The sequence below is a fragment of the Castanea sativa genome, chromosome 4 (assembly GCF_040712315.1).
Source record: "Castanea sativa cultivar Marrone di Chiusa Pesio chromosome 4, ASM4071231v1".
NCBI classification, from domain to species: Eukaryota; Viridiplantae; Streptophyta; class Magnoliopsida; order Fagales; family Fagaceae; genus Castanea; species Castanea sativa.
Genome location: NC_134016.1, coordinates 293,687 through 312,398, shown reverse-complemented (window position 1 = coordinate 312,398; position 18,712 = coordinate 293,687). Strand labels below are relative to the sequence as shown.

At 30.2% G+C, this 18,712-nt stretch overlaps 1 protein-coding gene across 1 annotated transcript; it reads right to left on the bottom strand.

The window, feature by feature from the left end:
• Positions 1-570: 570 nt before the first annotated feature.
• LOC142631310 (MLO-like protein 1) lies at positions 571-9,199 on the bottom strand. The gene is made up of 14 exons (XM_075805453.1): positions 8,720-9,199; positions 8,515-8,572; positions 8,166-8,389; positions 5,828-5,944; positions 5,645-5,705; positions 5,290-5,384; positions 4,414-4,488; positions 4,205-4,293; positions 3,864-3,913; positions 3,435-3,475; positions 1,480-1,689; positions 1,308-1,375; positions 1,155-1,215; positions 571-1,055 (listed from the first exon to the last, which is right to left on the bottom strand). The coding sequence occupies exons 1-14, from the start codon at positions 8,837-8,839 to the stop codon at positions 780-782; spliced, it is 1,545 nt and encodes a 514-aa protein (XP_075661568.1). The 5' UTR covers positions 8,840-9,199; the 3' UTR covers positions 571-779.
• Between the last annotated feature and the right edge of the window lie 9,513 nt (positions 9,200-18,712).

Genomic DNA, 18,712 nt, shown 5'->3' with positions numbered 1-18,712 from the left:
AATTGGGCTTTAAAATGCCTAGCTAATTGTGACAGAACATGTTGCCAGAAAATGCGGTCTTATTAAAAACATACCTAATCTCGAACTGTTGACACAAATAGATGATTCATAAAAATAAAAAAATTCAAACCTTTAGCTCTAGCTTCCTCCCTGCCCACAGTTCTACACTTGTATTTGTAGTTGTAGACATTTATAAAATTAGTGATTTTTTCTATGTTGTTGGGTTGAAATGACTTTCAATTATGTTTTTGAATAATTGGATTTCTTGAAAATGAAGCACTTGAATTGGCTATCGGTCTGGATCTTGAAAGTTGAAACATCCTATTCCTGTGTAAAAGAACGGTGATGTAGAGTGCCATTTTAAGCACTTGATATCTGGTTGTGTTTGTTTTGTTAGCTGAGTGCCATTTTTTGAATAATCCATTATGAATAGACTCTTTGAATATAATGACTACTAATGAAATAACTACTAATGACTTTTCTTTAGAAAATAATTCCACATGATATATTATCAAGGTATTTAGTTCTGATTGCTAGCAAACAATTCTATTGAACTTAGTACTTAACTACTTACATCAAAATTATATCATCATTTTACTCATCATCATCATTACTATACAAGAAATAAAATCAATAAACCAACTACATAGTATTCTCTTGAACAATTTTAATAAATATGTAGCATATATCAAAACACAACTATTTCTAACTTCACCTTAACCACAAGAAGTAAAAAAACCCGGCTAACTATAAGAGTTTTGAGTGAGACTATGATACCCTTATCTATGTCCATCGTAGAGAGTTGCAGTTGCGATCTCTCCTGCATTGCCTTCTTCCATTGCAGATACTTCATTCATCTGAATTGCCAAAGGAGTAGTTTCTTTTGGACTCATTTGGCCTGATGCATGAGTAGTAGAACCCCGAGTAGTAGTAGTAGTAGTTGAGCCATTAGCAGCCTTTCTCAAACCCTTGTTCTTTTTTGCCGTTCGAGCCCAACCAACAAGCCCTTCTTGTATGTGTTCTTCAAATATAGCCTTTTTAAATGAACTTCCCATCTACATTTTAAGGAATTCAGCAATCTTCATCAGCCTAAAATCCCAACATAAGTTAATTGATCATAAAGAAGGTGAATTCTTAGTGATGATCCAACTAACCTGTGTGACAATTGCATACAGTGGTAGGGTACTATAACTGCAGACGAACTGAACGAATACCCTATGAATAAAAATTGGCATTTAACATCAGATTCGGTTCATCAATAGAAACACATGGTTTCAAGAATAGAATAATTATTATCATTGTTTTACCCTATAACAAGTCTTGGGATGATATAACCGATTTCTCCCATTATGCACGAGTCAAATCCATATTGAACCTGTAACATATTGAAGCATCATAGAAATTCAATCCATAGTTTTCATTTCCAATTTATCTTTGTCTCATTAGTATGCAATGAATATTAAATTTTAATTGTTTTACCCATATCCAAAAGAAAACTGCCAGTTCAAATGAATTCTGAAATAGGATGATATGAATCAGCAAGAGAACAATCCGGGGCCTATGGAACCAGAAGTGATCATCTGAAGGTTGAACTACTAAAGCACCTGCAATTGCTGCATGTTTCTCGGCAACCTCATGGGCCAACTGGATAATTACATGCTCTAACTTAGCGCCCACAGCAAGTAGAAGCTGTAAAATATGAAAAACAATATCAATGTTATGGCCCTTACCCTACATGTTATCTAGGACATTTACAAGATGAACATGTAGTTTGATGATTTGAGCAGACAAATGCACAATTATTATGAATCATTTATTTGATTGTTATTTTCAACTAAAGAGCATGGTAAGTTAAACAAAAGTATGGAAAAGACACTAGAAATGAGCTAACACATTTATCTTCAGAAGCTGAAAAGCCTGAAATCTTTGAAAGAAAAGCCTGAAATCCATCTATTCAACTATAACAGTATAGATAACACGTAGCTGCTAGGTGGCATGGTTGACTGATGAGGAACATATCATAAAGTGGTATACAAAGTCTATATCCAGTCTTCCTTCTAGTGTAGAAATGCCACACACTCAAAATTGAACAATTTCAGCCATTTAAATAGTGCATGCAATCTTCCTTATATTTTTGACACACACACACACAAAAACATGTGTTAGGACTTGATGAAATGGATAAAAATTGAAGGGTACAGAATTTAATCTTGAGAACATAATTGTGAAATTTAATTCATCTAGGCATAACAAAATCCCTAACCAATATCTCTAACAGATTTATATTTGTAAATACTAGTACACAAGTATTATTTAATGAAACCAGGAATAACATCCTTCTTGACATCTTTTGGCACATGTTCCATTTGTCCCAGACAGTCAGCTATAATGAAAACAGAGCTTTTGCTTGCGTATTGCTACAGTTTGAAGTCAACTGAATGAAGGATCGCCTTAACATCTATGACGTCAATTTTAGGAATTTTCTTGCTTTTTCTCTTATGGAATTTTATTTAAAAATAATCTTAGTTGACTTGGATGATTAGATAAGGTGGAGATTATGATCTCTATGTTTTACCAAGTTGAATATGATAGAAACTAGTGACATGCTTGCAAAAATACAGCTTAATATAATTATTATCTTTCACAGGTTCCTTTTTAGGGAGAATGAGCATGTATATACCAAATTCTTGCCCAAAAATTATCTCATACCACTGAGAGCTCCTTAAATTTCTGGAAGCACCTGCTAGATTGTAAGATTCCTTTTATAGAGCCTAAGCTTGGGTGAATTGTAGCAATGCTCAATTGCAGCTACGATAGATGTTTATGATTTGATCCTAGATAAGCATGTCAAGCTTTTGAGGGGACATATGATGGTTTCTTTGAATTGATGATCTAGGACTCCATTTTATATTTGACAAGCACAATTTTTCCTTGATCTACACTAGGTGTAGAACTGTAACATTCAGCTTTAAAATATTACAAGCTCCTCGTGATAGGTTAGAAGTGTTCAAAGGAAGAACTAGATACCAACTGTCAATGACACTGCTTTATTAGGTTAAAAACCAATTATATATATAACATCTTACATACAAAACCCACCTTGTATATCAAAAGGAATTTACCTCAGAAAATGCAGTTAATGTAAGACTGGCTAGTTCCTTTTAATCCAACATCATAAAAAAAAAAAAAAAAACAAAAACAACAACAACACATAAGCACAATCTGTCATGTGAGCTAGTGGGCATCAAGATTTAAATTCTAGGGTGACCTAGTGCACAAACAAACTTTGCTGGAATTTCTCTTCTGGCACAAACAAAAAACAAAGGTTGGCAATCAAAATGTTTTCACAAGGTATAATCTTCACAAAATTGTGACTAATCAAATTGCATAAATACATAAGCAATTTAACAGGAAAACTATGACGTAGAACTTACAATGAAGGGTATGAATGCAATCCAGAAGTACGCATGCCAACCTGCAAGAAAAATCATAATACATTATGGATTGGAGATAATGATCTTCATGTGGCTGAGCCTAGAACAGAGACAAGGACTATGGCATTATAGTCATTGGAACTCAGAAATTTTGATGAATAATTCATGGAACATGACGTTCCTTTCAATAGTAATTAGATATAGAAATGTAAGTCAAATGGATAAGATCTTGAAACCTCTACAACGAAAATTTCTACACTGTTTTCAGAACCTGGTTTAGGACCATATTATAAATGTGAGTCAGAATAGAAAAAATGTGTTGCTAAGGTTGGCCTTAAGGCCATACATTCAATTATGTGCAAAAAACCTGTTACACTTTGTTAATGAGAGAGAGAGAGAGAGAGAGAGAGAGAGAGAGAGAGAGCTTACCTGCCACATTCAGCAACAAGAAAATGACCACAAATAACCAAAGATACCAACTGCAATTGATAAACTTAGGGTTTAGTAGGATCTATCAACTTAGAGGAATCATATTAGAAAGTACTTAGTGCACGGAGAGCTAGTATATTGTAATATGATACATGGAAAATAGAAGTACTAACATTTTTCAAACAAAAGAGGTTGAGCATAAGCACAAACCTTCTAAGTCAGTACTTTTTTTTATTGGTTTAACCTTATAAGATGTACCCCACATTAGATATAGTAAAGCTCAAAATATAGAAAATAAGATAATGAGTGCACTTGGAATGTCTTTAATAATTGTGACTAACCTTATTCCAACGACTTTCCTGAAATCAGCTTCAAGGGCACGAATCATGTACTTGTGGAAATTAAACTGTGGGTTTCCTCTGCAATGAGTCTATAGAAAAGAAAGATATTAAAACCAGAAAGATTATCTAGTGAAGTAAAAAGTAATGGGGTTTTGAAATAAAAATAAAGAATAATAAATTGAATACATATAGAACTTTATATAACTTACCATAATGAAGCCCAGTCGCATTGTCAGATAATCTGTTTTGGTCACAGACCCATAAAATTGCTTGAAAAATGAATGCTGAAAATGATGATGTCATTAAAAAAAATAAATCATTTGTTTGTAATAGTAGAGAAGAAAAAATTAGTGTATTTTTTTGTAAACTGCCCAATTCTGATGTCCATTACAAGTCAGGCAAGCATCCCAGAAATGATTTCTATCTTTCATATATATTATGGCTGTAGAAGTGATATTCTAATGTCGTAACTGAAATATTTCATATTAGATTATTATTACATAAACTGCACAGGAAAGGTGATCTGCAACATTTAAATTTTCAGAGTGAAATCATTTTTTGTTAATCTCTCTTTTTTTTTTTCCCTTTTTTTTCTTGTTCTTATTTTATTTTTTCATGAAACTGACCTTTCCCTAAGCATTTCAGGCTTGTTAACATTTGAGTAGTACATGGGTTTCAAAAAAAATATTTATGTGCAGTCTGGCATAAAAGGAGAGGTAAAAGATAGTGGTTTTTCTTTTTCCTGATATTTATAAAACAATCTGGGATACAGTTGGAAACAATTAAGTTATGAATCTTCGTAAGCCAACTTTTAATCAAACAAATTTAAAATGGAAATAGTCAGGATGGTCACTTTGTAATTTTTCACAAATTTCATCAATGAAATTTATATTCTGAAGAAGAGAGACCAAGAAACCATAGTGAACTGAATGCTCTCCATCATGGAAAAACTATTGATAAGTATGATCATTACATTATCCTTCTTAATAACATTGATGAATCAAATTATTAGTGGTTGTAATCATAGATGGTATTAGTTGTCAAACAGTTAGATTGACTTGATTATAAAGGGTTCTATAACTTACCACCCATCCTAACAAAGCTGAATCTTTGCCAATACCCACAAAGTGATTCTTGATAAAATCGTGATCTTGGACTTGTGTAAAGTTTGTTTTCAGAACTGCAAATACAGTATTTCATGGGAAAAGATGTAAACAACAGCAAGTAGTTGTTGGATATTAAAGAAAATGCACACGCTTCAGGTTGAATGATGAAATTTCAGTCCATAGTGAAAAATTCTGAGTGACTCAATTCTATATCATTCAGTCCAAAAGAATTGAGGTAAGGAATAAATTTATTTTATGATCCAGGATTCAGCAGAAGGAAACACAACACAGGAAAGTATGTAGACTTAAACTTTAATGAGAAATTGAGCATTACCTTCTTCTGGATCATTTTCCTTTTTCAAGATAGAATCCTCCCAATGTTTCCATTGACGTATCTACATCATTTAAACATATTATAGAAAAATTGACACTAAGGTTAAAGAATAAAAATTCTTGGTTATAATTAAAAAAAGAAAAAAGAAATAGATAGATAATTATAAGAATAGGGACAACTAACCTTTGCTCCTCCGAAAAGAATGGTTAGAGCACAGAAAGTCACATGCACAACAGCTAACACAAAGATAAATATGTGAAGATGATGCAGTGCCGTAAGAGATAACAGTGGGACCTTTCCCTGAAAAAATGACGTAAAGAAAGCAAAAAAATAATAAGATATGTCAATTCATAAGCACATGTGCAACCTTAGTTAACAAATTAGATTTTCATTGCATTCCTAGATCATTCTTTGAAGACCTTAATAACTTTATATGATGCTGAGTTCAGTTATGCATGCTTACAAAGGTCTCAACTGGGAAAAAAAATTACATAATTCTGTCTACACTAGGAGATGTTGATCTATTCAATTTCAAACAGAGAAGAGTAAAAATATTTTGTTTGTATTAACAATTTAACATTAGCAGACAATTTTGTAATACAGGCTTCCTACCAGTAAGATTTAGCTAGTGCAGAAGATTGAACAAGAGTCTATAATACACAAAGACGATTCAAAAGAAGGAAAATGGTGGAGAAGAAAAGAGCAGAAAAAGAAAAGAAACTGCTAACAATAAGGAACAGTAATTAATGTCCTATAGCCTCAAAGGGGCATGTATACTCTGCAATTCTTTTTCACTGCTTTGGAGAGAACTCTGCTATTAACAATCACCTCAGGTCATATTGCTCTAAGGCTATCTGGTGTATCATATAAGGGTACTGAATATATAACTAGCAATTGCAGGAATTAGTTGAAAAAATAAGCACTCCAAAGATTAAACGACCAACTTTAAAAAAAAAAAACCTTTTTGGCTTGTTGGAACACCAAAAAACTCTTCAATAGGAACATATGGGATGCTTCATCTAAGGTAATTTAGAATTTACTCTGAAAATGCACCCTGGCTAGTAAGAGTTTGTGAAGTCATATCCAAAATAATCAGTCAAACATATCTGCTTGAAACCTTATCCATGACTAGAACCTCAATATTTTCTGAAGGTTTAATGATTTATTTAAGTTAAGGAGTTGTATCCTTGCTGTTACATTGGCAATGCATATCAGAAGAAATTTGGTGCTTCATCAATCATCAGGTAAGAAAGACTCTTATATATAGAAGCTAAGTTCAATTTACTTATGCATAGTTGTATCTTTCTATTATACAGGAAAAAGAAGGTAATTCAGGACAAGCTATCTAGTGCAATTTACTCTCTTTTAACGATCACGTTGATGATTCTCAGCATAAAAAATAAAAAAATAAAAAATAAAATGATCACGTTAATTATATGTGTGCTTTACCTATAAACAACTGCATTGCTGTATCTTCAGGGTTTTGATTTTTACAGACTTAACTTGAATGTTTTAAAGCTAGAACTCACATGAGCACATTAACCATCCTGCCCCAGGAGGCTGATTTCATAATAGCTGAATCTCCAAGTTCTAAGTCTTTTTACTATTAAATCTTAAGTAAGTGACCAGGAAGCCAGGGAAAGCCCTGAAACAGCAAACACATATGCTTGGGAGTATTTAAAACATGAGCATTAAGAACCTTGGTTCTCAAATCTTCTTATTTATACTGGGTTAACTTGATTAACAATACTGGGTATTATGACAGTTCTAATTTTGCACCTAATATGAAGATCATTGATGGCAAATGTGATAATAACTTCTGTTTTTTTTTTTTTCTGTAAAATCATCCAGACCAAAAAGATAATGTAAATTTTATCTTGCAGAAATGAGAGGGGGAGTAATGTGTCAATCCAATCAAAGTGATCCTTTATGTTTCAAAATCAGATTGAACTAAGATGATAGAAACAACAACAACTTATAGAAATCGTGAAAGTAAAAAGTAAAAAGTCAAATGTAGGATTCCAAATATGTGACAATTCAAACTATCCAACCTGCACGTTGATTTAACAAGTATGTAGATATGAAGAGCACATGCATTTGCAACCTATGCATGTGCTTTGAGAAGTCTGACTGAAAGTTTCCACCAATCAATAATATATTTGTTTTTTTAAGACTTCAAAAATTAAATGTTATTCCAAGTTATGATTAAAAAATTTATCTGTAGTTTGCTTCTTTTTTTTTTTTTTAAAGAATTCATATGGGCCCTTCCCCGCCCCCCAAATAAACAGTACTCAATACACTACAAACAACAAACTAAAATACAAAAATTGCTTTGGTGCGTTGATAAAGCCAACTAACTCCACTAAAAATTGATTCCTTGTGGTATATTCGTATCTACTTTGATTAAAATAACTAGAAAACCCCATTAATCAATCACCAATAGCCAAAATAGTAATACGGATAGAAGCACTGATTGCGGTTAAGTTCCAAATTTTAGACACAGAAAAATATTTTTAAGTACCTTCTCAGCACAATAACTGGTGGAAGTAGTTGTTGTCTCGGCGAGGAGGCGACGGGGAATAAAAGAAGTGAACAAGGTTTGGAAATGGGTAGTAGTAGAAGAAGATGCATCTGTTAATTTACAAGGCAACCACTTATTGGCTAAGTTCTCGGGTATGCAAATTTTGGCAATCCGTGCTTGGAACACTGTGAGTAGCAGTGATATAAACCCCAACAACATCAACTCTGCATTCATACACACCACAAAATGATATGATCAGGCACACCCAGAATATATCCAACTCTATATATATGTATGTATGTATATATAATGTAATACAGAAAGAAAGAGAGTGGAGAGTACTGGTGACCTTCTTTGATCTTCTGCAAGGCTTGATAGAGAGGCTTCTGGTTCTTTTTCTTGAGATACTGCAAAAGAGAGAGAGAGAGGGAGAGTCATTCATTATATAAATATTTAATGATGATCAGTTCGTTTACCAAAGTAGTCTAAGACTAAGACTAATAAGGAAATAGAAATGATACGATGGATGCAGAAAAGAGAAGAGATTGACATGCCTTGCCAGTGTAGTGAAGGAGACGTTCGACGGCGAGAGAGATGGCGACGATAACACTGCACACAACAGCAACAACCCACGTTGGGGTGTACTCCAAAGTTGGACCTTCTTCAGCTGCCATCTTTCTGTGTCTCTGTCTTTATCTCTGCCTAATATCTAATTAACCAAAAATTATGATGTAGTGCAGTGCTCTCACTCTTTGCTCTCCTGCATAAAATTCTTGTCTTTGAAACAAGAAAATGGAATTAAGAGAATAGAATCATAATCAGAAGAGTGGGATGGAGGAGCTGTAAAGCAGCTGGTGGGACTATCAAGCTGCCACTGCCATTTTAGAAAAACCTTATGGACCAAAAAGAAAATAAAATGTGAAAATTTATGGGATTAGGCCCTTTAAAGGCTAAAGCTTAATATATGCTGACCGAGACCGGGCGCTAATCAGTGCGAACATCAACTCCAAATGTATGAAAAACTGGGTCGACCCAACGTTACGTTTATATATGTATAAACCAACTGTGGGGTCCCACACGCACCCCGCTCCTAATAACAAGTAACCATGAATCTCACCAAACTCTCAAAAGACTTTTTTTTTTTTTTTTTGGGACTATTTCTAACATAGAATTTTCTTTTGCAAAAATAACGTAATTTTGCTAACAATTCTGTTACTTAGCAGCATTTTTAAATTATTTAGAAAACTAATATGTCGAGCTTTTTAGACTCGTTCATTGTAATAACTCAAGTTTTAGAAACTCAAATTTCATGTGCTTGCAGAGTTAAGGTGAATTTAAAATTCACGTGAAACTTGAGTCTCTAAGACTCGAATTCTTGCTTTGAAAAACCCAAAAACAAAACCCACTCTCCTCTTCTTTTTCTTCTTTCTTCTTTCCTCTTCTCTGTTTTTCAAAAATGTAAAACTAAAAAAATAGGACTCGAGTCTCTAAGACTTAAGTTCTACGTGTATAAAAATTTCCACATCAACCTTTCAGAGTATCAAAATCGAGTGTGTGAAACTTAAATTTCTTCATTAAAATTAAGTCTAAGAAACTAGAGATGCTAATTTGTTAAAATGTTTCAAAAACATACTAACTAATGAAATTGTTGCTAAAATAATGCTAAATGGCGAAAAAAAATCCTCTAATCTAAGGTTACCATTTACCAGCAACGAAAGAAGGGGAGTGTTTCTGACCGGTTATCAAAAAAAAAGAAAAAAGAAAAGAAGGGGAGTGTATGCAAATTCCAAGGGCATTATTAGGCATCATCAGCATTCAGCATCGTGATGATGGGGAAGGAAGGAGAAAGAAATCCCATTAGGATTAGGTTTATATTATAAATAATAATAATAATAATAAAAAGACAGAAAAGAACGCGTACCATATTCATTTCATAATTCATATATTCTTTAACGTAAAAATCTTTACGTTTGGTTGAATAAGGAATAAACAAAATAAATAAATAAATAAAAGGAAAGTCGACACTACTGGAATGGAAACGCGGAGAAATTATTGTGAATTATTATTAGAAGGATCTGATCTGTTTCCTACTTTTCCGTCTGTCACGTTCTCAGCTCTCTCTCTCTCTCTCTCTCTCTTTCATTTGAAAAAGGAATGCATATTCATATACGAACATAAACACGAACACGAACATTAATTGAACGATGCCTACACAGTCTACAGTACACTACACTTTGTGTTTCCTTTTTACTCGTTTTCCCACTTTCTTTGTTATTAAGTAATTGACTTTGTATCCATTTCACATTTATACATACCAACACATATATGTTGCTTTGCTAAACAACATAGATGCTCCCCACCGCTACCAAAATAATATTTTCTTTTTTGTTTCGGTCATATGTTTGTATTAACAAATTTATCGGATCGTATGAACACATCAAATCATCTTCCAATTTTTATTTTAATATATAAGAGCATCGTTAAAACAAAAGAGTGCTAGCTAGCTAGCTGTTTTAATATATTTTGTGCGTGTATATAATATATATATGGAATTACAAATGATTGGACGACAAAGCAACATACACATAGAAACCAGATACTTCCCGGTTACACTCTAATATTCATTTCAATCTGCAAAAGGACATGTTTCTCAATTAAAAAAAAAAAAAAAATTGTAATACACAAGTGTTCTTAATTCACACTTCATTTTAACTCCCAAAATCTACCCCTTTTTACACTCCCACAAACATTTTATTTAATGAAAAGCACAAACTTTAGATGTTGTTCGATGCAGTATATTAAATTCAAACATGCAGTTACATTGACCAATAAGTTGTATAGTTGAATTTAATTTTCCTTAAATAAAAATAATATCGTTTCTACTTTATTAGCTCAAGTTAAATTCAGTGCATTTGTCCCAGTCTTTTCCTTGTTAAATTCAGTGCATGTGAACACCCTACCCTACCGACCATACATAGATATGAAATCTCTTTACTTTATATATAGGTCCAAGGAATCCCTAAAAAATATGGAATTACGAAAAACATTAGGGCTTTTTTAGTAAGTTACTGATTGCAAACATTACATGATTCTATCCCTTATAAAAAATACTCTATAAGTGAATGTTAATACTCAACTTTGAAGTTGTTTTACCATATTGAGTACAAGGATCAAATTGTCTACGCCATCCTTTTGAATCCTTCATCGCTTTATGATGACTTAATTTTTATATATTTATATTTTAGATACAATAAAATTTCAACTTATAACGTTCATTTCATGAAGATGCAAGGAAGCATTCGAGAAAAGTATTTGAAATAGGTACTTTTTTTAATGATAATTTGTGACTAAAGTTACCAAATTTAAAATTGATTTTTGGTGTTAGCATATTTTGAATTCCAGATCTTTTATTCAGTGACAAAAGACTTTACTAATTCAACTGACTATAATCCACTAATAGGAGTATCAAATGCAATTTTTTTAGTATCTTTCTAAATTTTGTTTCATAAATGAACTTTCACTTTAGCATTAAAAAATTAAAAAAAAAATAGAATGATCAACTTACTAAAGACCATCCAATCACCAATGGGCTATATAGCTCACCTCTATCTAGGTCCGAAGCCATTGATTTTAATATTTAATTTTGTCCCCATAAAATTTGTTACTTATATTTTTCACTAAAATCAAATAATTTTGGTCCAAAGATAAAATATCAAACCATTTAATTATGGTGGCTCAACCATTAGGAGATTAGGCAATGGAATAAGGCTCCCATATGAAGAAAAAAAAAAAAGGCCCTCTATTATTAACCAATAAAGTATACTATATTCATCTTACTTACAGCTTAATATAAATAAATAAAAAACAATAATACTGCCTCTCACTTAGCAAAAGAGAGAAAAGAATTAAAGCTTTTTTATTGGTCAATGCAATGCATTGTTTATTTGTTTCACAGTGCAATAATTTTAATTAAGACCCAAAAATTTTAGTCAATAAAAATTATCTTCTCTTTGAATGTTGTGCACTCTATTAATGTGTTTTACATTATTTGTGGCAATTTAAAAGTGTAAAAATCACTACACACCCTTAGCACGATGATCACTCCATAAGTATAAATGTTTGTGAAGTGTGGGAGAAACGAGAGTCAGGGTTCAAGTCTCTAAGAAGGAGATTCATACACATATATACTTAGATTATATTAGAGTAGAATTCTATTTTATATATAAAAAAAAGTGTAAAAATTTTCATTCTCCCCAAAAAATAATAATGGAAGGTAAAAAAAAAATCTTCCTTTTTTTCTCTATTAAAATTAAAATAAGAATTAATAGTTTTCCAATCAAATTCATTACTGAAATCCAATGTTTATTACATGAAATCCAACATTACTAAGAGATCGAGAGACTGTGACTATCTCTTAAAACAATGACAAACAAAAGAAGAAAGAAAACACCACAATTTCACATCTCCTCATTTATGAAGACATCAAAACCTTTTTTTTTCCCCTATCTCACTGCTCACCTTGCTACTCTCTATCTTAAATTTTTTTTTTCTCTCTTTTTTTTTTTTTCTTTCTTTGTAGTTGCTTATCAATCAATGTGTGGTGTTTGACTGCTCTCTCCTTTCAACTTAAATTTTTATTGAAAAGTTAAAATCTAGATAATGATAGTTTGAAAAAAATATTGTCTTAATCTTTCTAAAATATGATATTTATTTTGATATTAATGATTTAGATTTATTTGCAAAACTAAAAGTTACAAAAAAAAAAAAAGAGTTTCTCAAAAAGATTAAAAAAAAAACTCCAATTAACATACAGAATTATATAAAAGGCTAGATCATTTTTCAGATGAATTATTGTTTATAAAAAATTACTCACAATACTAGTTATAAATGTGTCTGCATAAAGAAATTTTTTGGTATTAAAATTAATGAAATCCTAGTTTATATCAACTATGTCACAAGAAAGATTAGGTAGAATTGCTATATTATCAATTGGAAAAAAGAAATTATTAGTGGAACTAGAATGAAAAAACTTAGTAATTTTGTATCAAAAAAGGAAATAAAACTATATTTTAAATGAAACAAATATATTAAAAATCATATAAATATTATTTAACTAATATTTAAGTAAATATCGCTACCTTAGGCCCAAAATACATTGAGCGGGCCTACCATTAATAATATTATCTATATCTATATCATATACTATATAGTAAAAGTTAGACTTAAAAGCGGTGATTACGCCAAATGGTTGCACTAAATTGCAGAATTTAAAAAAAAATTTTAACAAAAAAAAAAAATAATTTTTTTTTTTGTACTTATCTTCTTCTCCTACAATTTCTAAATATAAAAATCTCAATTTGATTGCAATCTAAACTCTTCATCTAATCCTTTTAAAGTTGGATTTAAAAGTCATGGTTTTGCCAAGTGGTTACACTAAATTGCAGAAATTTTTTTAAAATTTTAAAAAAATAAATATTTTTTTTTGTACTTATCTTCTTCTCCTATAATTTCTAAATTGATAAAAATATTAATTTGATTACAATCTGAACTCTTCATCTAATACTTTTATTATTCTAATTTATACGTTGATAAAAAAAATTTAATTTGATTATAATTCAAACTCTTCATCTAATCTTTTTTTTTTTAATTTAAAAAACAAAAAATAGCAACAATCTTCTCTATTCTTTTTTTTTTAATTTAAATTATATTACTTCATGTAAAAAAAAAAAAAAAAACAACATAATAACCATAAAAAAAAAAAAAAAAATAGAGAAGTATTCTACAATGAAATCTTTATCTTCACACGTGACTTTCTTTTTAGATAATTATTATTCATACCGAATTACCAAAAATGTTTTTGGATAAAGTTAAAATATATATATATAAATAAGGTAATAATTATTTGAGTTTAAAGTAAACACCTTCTCTTTCTTCTCCAAAAAAAAAATATTTATATATAATAAATGTTTTTTCTTCTAAAAAAAATGTTTTTTTATTTTTTTATTTTATAGTTATAAAAGAAAAGTTTCCTTTTTTCCATAAAAAAAATGTTTTCTTTTTTCTTTCTATTCATATAATTTTTTTTATTCCACTTTTTATGGGATTTATGAGATAGCAACAAACAGATTGTTTAGAAATCTTAATTCTAATAGGATTTAAATTATATATCAAATGAAACTCTACACACACACACACACACACACACACACACACACACACACATATATATATATATATATATATATATATATATATATATATATATATATATATATATCCTTTTTGAAGTGAAATTTGTTCCAATATATGAATGCCTAAATCCCATAACAAGTATGCATTCTTTCTTCATTATTATTATTATTTATTTTGTTTAAGCTATTTTTTTTAACTTCAAAAAAAAAAAAAAAAAAAAAAAACTTCTCACACACGTTTTAACCCAATTCATAATTGATTCAGGTTTTAGTTACATACTCACACTTTCATCTCTCAAAGTGATAGAGAAAACAAACAGATTTATTCTTTGTTTTTTTTTTTATAAATTTATAATTTGTGTTAATTTCTTAATTTTAAATTTTGGATAAGTTTGATTATATTCTTTATATTGAATGTAAATTGTTGTTTATAGGTTTTTGTTTGTGTTATATTCTTTGGAAAAAAAAAATAAAAGAGTTTATATAAATTTGGCAACAAAGCTAAATAGATAAGCCTAAGAAATGTTTACTAATAATATTTTTATCAATAACTTTTTATTAACATGATTTAAAAAAAAAAAATTGAATAGAGAGATAATTTATTAACGTGATTTAAACTCCACTAAAACTTTTTTAAGAGATTAGTTTAAAAAATTTCAAAGTAATTTTCTAATTATTAACTACTATGCACTAACTTCTAACTACCAAAATCCACAATTGAAATCCTAATCAGCATGAGATACCACTTCCAAAGATTAAGATCTTAGTTATTATATATTATACGGGTTGACTTTTTTTGTGTCAAAAGAAATGTTTCTCTCTCTCTCTTCGTAAAACAAATGGATTATAATAAGAATTAGCTAGACAGAAGTAAGACTATACCACTTCTTTTCTATAATAAATGTTAAATTCAGATCATTTTTCATGCATATACACATGTTACACAAATGAATTATAACAAGAATTAGCTAGACAGGAATAAGACTATACCACCTATTTTCTACAATAAATGTTAAATTCAGATAATTTTTCATGCATATACACACACATGTAGCATGCAACAGACAGAACTTAAACTTTAAGTTTAAACTTAAACATGGTAGGGTGAAACTCACTCAAGTTTCATGCCTTCTTCCATGCTTTCGAGGACAAGTTTCATGCCTTCTTCCATGCTTTCGAGGACAAAAATTAAATTCTCATGTGAGTCTTACTCTACTTCAAATTTTTAAATGTTTAATAATTTAGATTGTTCTTAATTCTTTAATTGAGGTTTCACTTAAACATGATTTCAATTATTGTTTTGGATAGTTTTTAACTATTAAATTCAAAAGTTTTCCATTTAAATATATGTGACCAATTGAGCTTTAAAGTTTAAACGTATTATTGAAAATCATTATATATATATATATATATATATATATGTATGTATTTTATGATACCTTAGTCTCACATAACATGCATTCATTATGTAACTTAAAATTAAAATATTCATTTATTTTTATTATTTATTTTAAGTAAATTAATAAAAAAAATGATTTACATATGAATTTTGATTAAGCCGTGCATCGCACGGGCATAATACTAGTAATAACTAATAGCCGAAACATTTGACTTTTTGTTTACAACTCTTTATTGTGTCACTTGGCTACATAAATTACTGACACGTCTACGATTAAAAAAAACAGAAAAATATAACTTTTTGCAAACCGTGTCACTCTTATTTCTCCTACTAGTAGTGACTGTTGGTGTATAGTTGCACCATTCCATTGGATAGCTATTAGTTTTTGCAGCTCTTATCAATTAACCACGCAAGACACAATTCAAATTATTCAAGAGTGAAGTGCTAAAAGTGCAAGCCAGAGGTATTTTTATATATCTAAAAATTTGCAACTCAATATTCAAAGTTATAATGAATTGAATATGCTCCAGACTGATTATCAATGTAAAAAAAAAAAAAAAAACTATTATAGTTTTCAATTTTCAGTTTTTAATTTATATTCTTTTTTCTATTATATTGTCAATTCCCTCTGTATTCAAGCAAGTAATATAAAAACCCAAAAAGATAGCAAGAAAAAGTAATATACAATTCAAACTATTCCGAACTATATATTTTATATGTTCTACAATTCACATCCAGAATTCTAAGTAGTTATCATTAAAGAAATAATAATAATTATAAACTCATTTTCACAATTCCATAAATTTCATCATTGCTTTCACACGCACACACATGTATAGAAAATCCTATAATACTTCTACGTTTTTTGATGGTACAATTCTCACTATGATCATGACCATCAATTTCAAAGGGTTTTAGTCTCTACCATGTCTTCCTAAATATAAACTAAAAAATTAAATTAAAAGATACTTAACGCAATTAAGTGTTTAAAAGAAAAATTACATAGACTAAAATCTTAATAATATAAAAGCAAACAAAAAATGATTGACTTGGAGGCATAATTGAAAGTTATCCTCAGACAATATTTGCCCCACACAAGAGTTGCTAAAGTGTTACTACAAATTTGTTCCTAAGATATAACTAAGTTTATTGGGTTCTACAAATAGCAATTTTGGAGAAGATCCACAGGTTTTTTGTGTTTCTAAGAAAGATGAAAGAGAAGAAGTTGAGAAGAAGTTACCAAATGAATATGAACCACTAGTTATATTCAAAAGATTATTACCCTTCAACAGACACCTTTTTATTTAATATGCACATGTTCGATCAATAAACACATTTTCATTCATAGGCACACCTTCATTCAATAGGTACCCTTTCAGTTAATAAACACATTTTCGTTCAACAAACACATTTTTTGTCAATAAACATACTTTCATTTAATAGTCACATTTTCCTTTAATAGACATCTTTTCATTTAACAAACAAATTTTTGGTCAATAGACACTTTTTTGTTCAATTGGCACCTTTTGGTATATCCAATTTGCACCAATTTGAATAGTTATGACATTTCAAGAGGCACCTTTTGGTATATATATTACAACATATCTTGTATATACCTATATATACAACACAAACTAAACTAGATATAAACTAGAAATGCAACATTATCGGCCCGTTTGGTACATGTATTTAAAAACTGAAAATTGTTGTTTAAAAACATTTGTGGAAATACGTGAAGGTGAAAAAGTGTGTGAAAATGCGTGAAATGTTGTTTGAAAACTGAAAATGGTTGTTTGAAAACAACCACCAAACACCTCCTATGTCTCTTATTCCTTCCAACAAAAAACTAATAACAATTACGTTCAAGAATTTCCTTAAATTTGTTAGCCTAATTTGTTTAGTTTTCAAACTGTTTGAGAAAATTCTTGTGTAGTTGATAGTGCATATATACCTCCCCCAAAAAAAAATTTGGTTGTAGTTGGTCGCCAACTTAAACGGACAGAAAAAGACCAAGTCATGAAGTGATAAATTGTGTGAAGATCATGAACTACTCTGCCCATGGGCCCAGTATCATCATTCATGATCATCCGTGATGATTAGTGTCAAGAAATGTTTGGTATATATGCCTACACCATGGACCTCACCTCTGTTTCGGTGACCTTATCTTTAGAATCAATCAAGTTTACTTTGTTTATTTATTATTCTTTGTAAAGACTAAAGAGTCAAGTTAATTTTATTTAATGGTAATTAACTATGCTTCAAAAAAAAAATGGTAATTAACTACTTTTCTGTGTGGTATGGAAACGGAATATATAATTTTTCAACACATGATGTTAATAAATTGGATTAGACCATGTGATTAGGACGCGGTGAAAGCATAATATATTTAAGATATCGCAAGCACAAATTGTTTACCTTATCATGAAAAATGGGACACTGTGCTTCGAATGATTTGGCATTCTTAGGACTTGAACATGAGATGAGAGTAAGGGCTTTTGACACTTTCATTTTTCCTGTTCTTGCAGCAAAGGTTTAGGAAATTGATGGGCTTCCCTTGTTTTCTTGTTTCTCTTTCTTTCTTTCTTTAGTATTAAGAGAAGAAAAGAAAGCACGAAAAGAAAGCACGACATAATCAAAATAACCCTCCCAAAAATAGAAAACAAAAACCCTCACAATCAGGAAAGTTCAGACTTTCCCTTATACTGTGTGTGTTAAAATATTTAGTATTATAAAAAAATAATAATAATAAAATAAAAAGAAGAAGGGAAGTTCAAACTTGAATTGGGCCAATGATCCCTTTTTAGGCCCAAGCTTGTAGATTTGCCCGCAATTTGTTTGGCACAATGCCGAGCTGTCGGAGTAAATGATATCCCAGCTCCTAGGCACTCCAAAGTCCAATCCTAAATTGGACTCGGTGATTCCTTTTTAGCCCAAATCCGCAGATTTGCAAGTAATTT

Excerpts from the sequence above, each read along its gene's own strand:
- LOC142631310 (XM_075805453.1), bottom strand. The coding sequence starts at position 8,839 with ATGGCAGCTGAAGAAGGTCCAACTTTGGAGTACACCCCAACGTGGGTT. Across the intron at positions 5,706-5,827 it reads TTCTTTTCGGAGGAGCAAAG|ATACGTCAATGGAAACATTG; the intron begins GTTAGTTGTCCC and ends TAAATGATGTAG. Across the intron at positions 1,216-1,307 it reads ATCCCAAGACTTGTTATAGG|GGTATTCGTTCAGTTCGTCT; the intron begins GTAAAACAATGA and ends TTTTATTCATAG.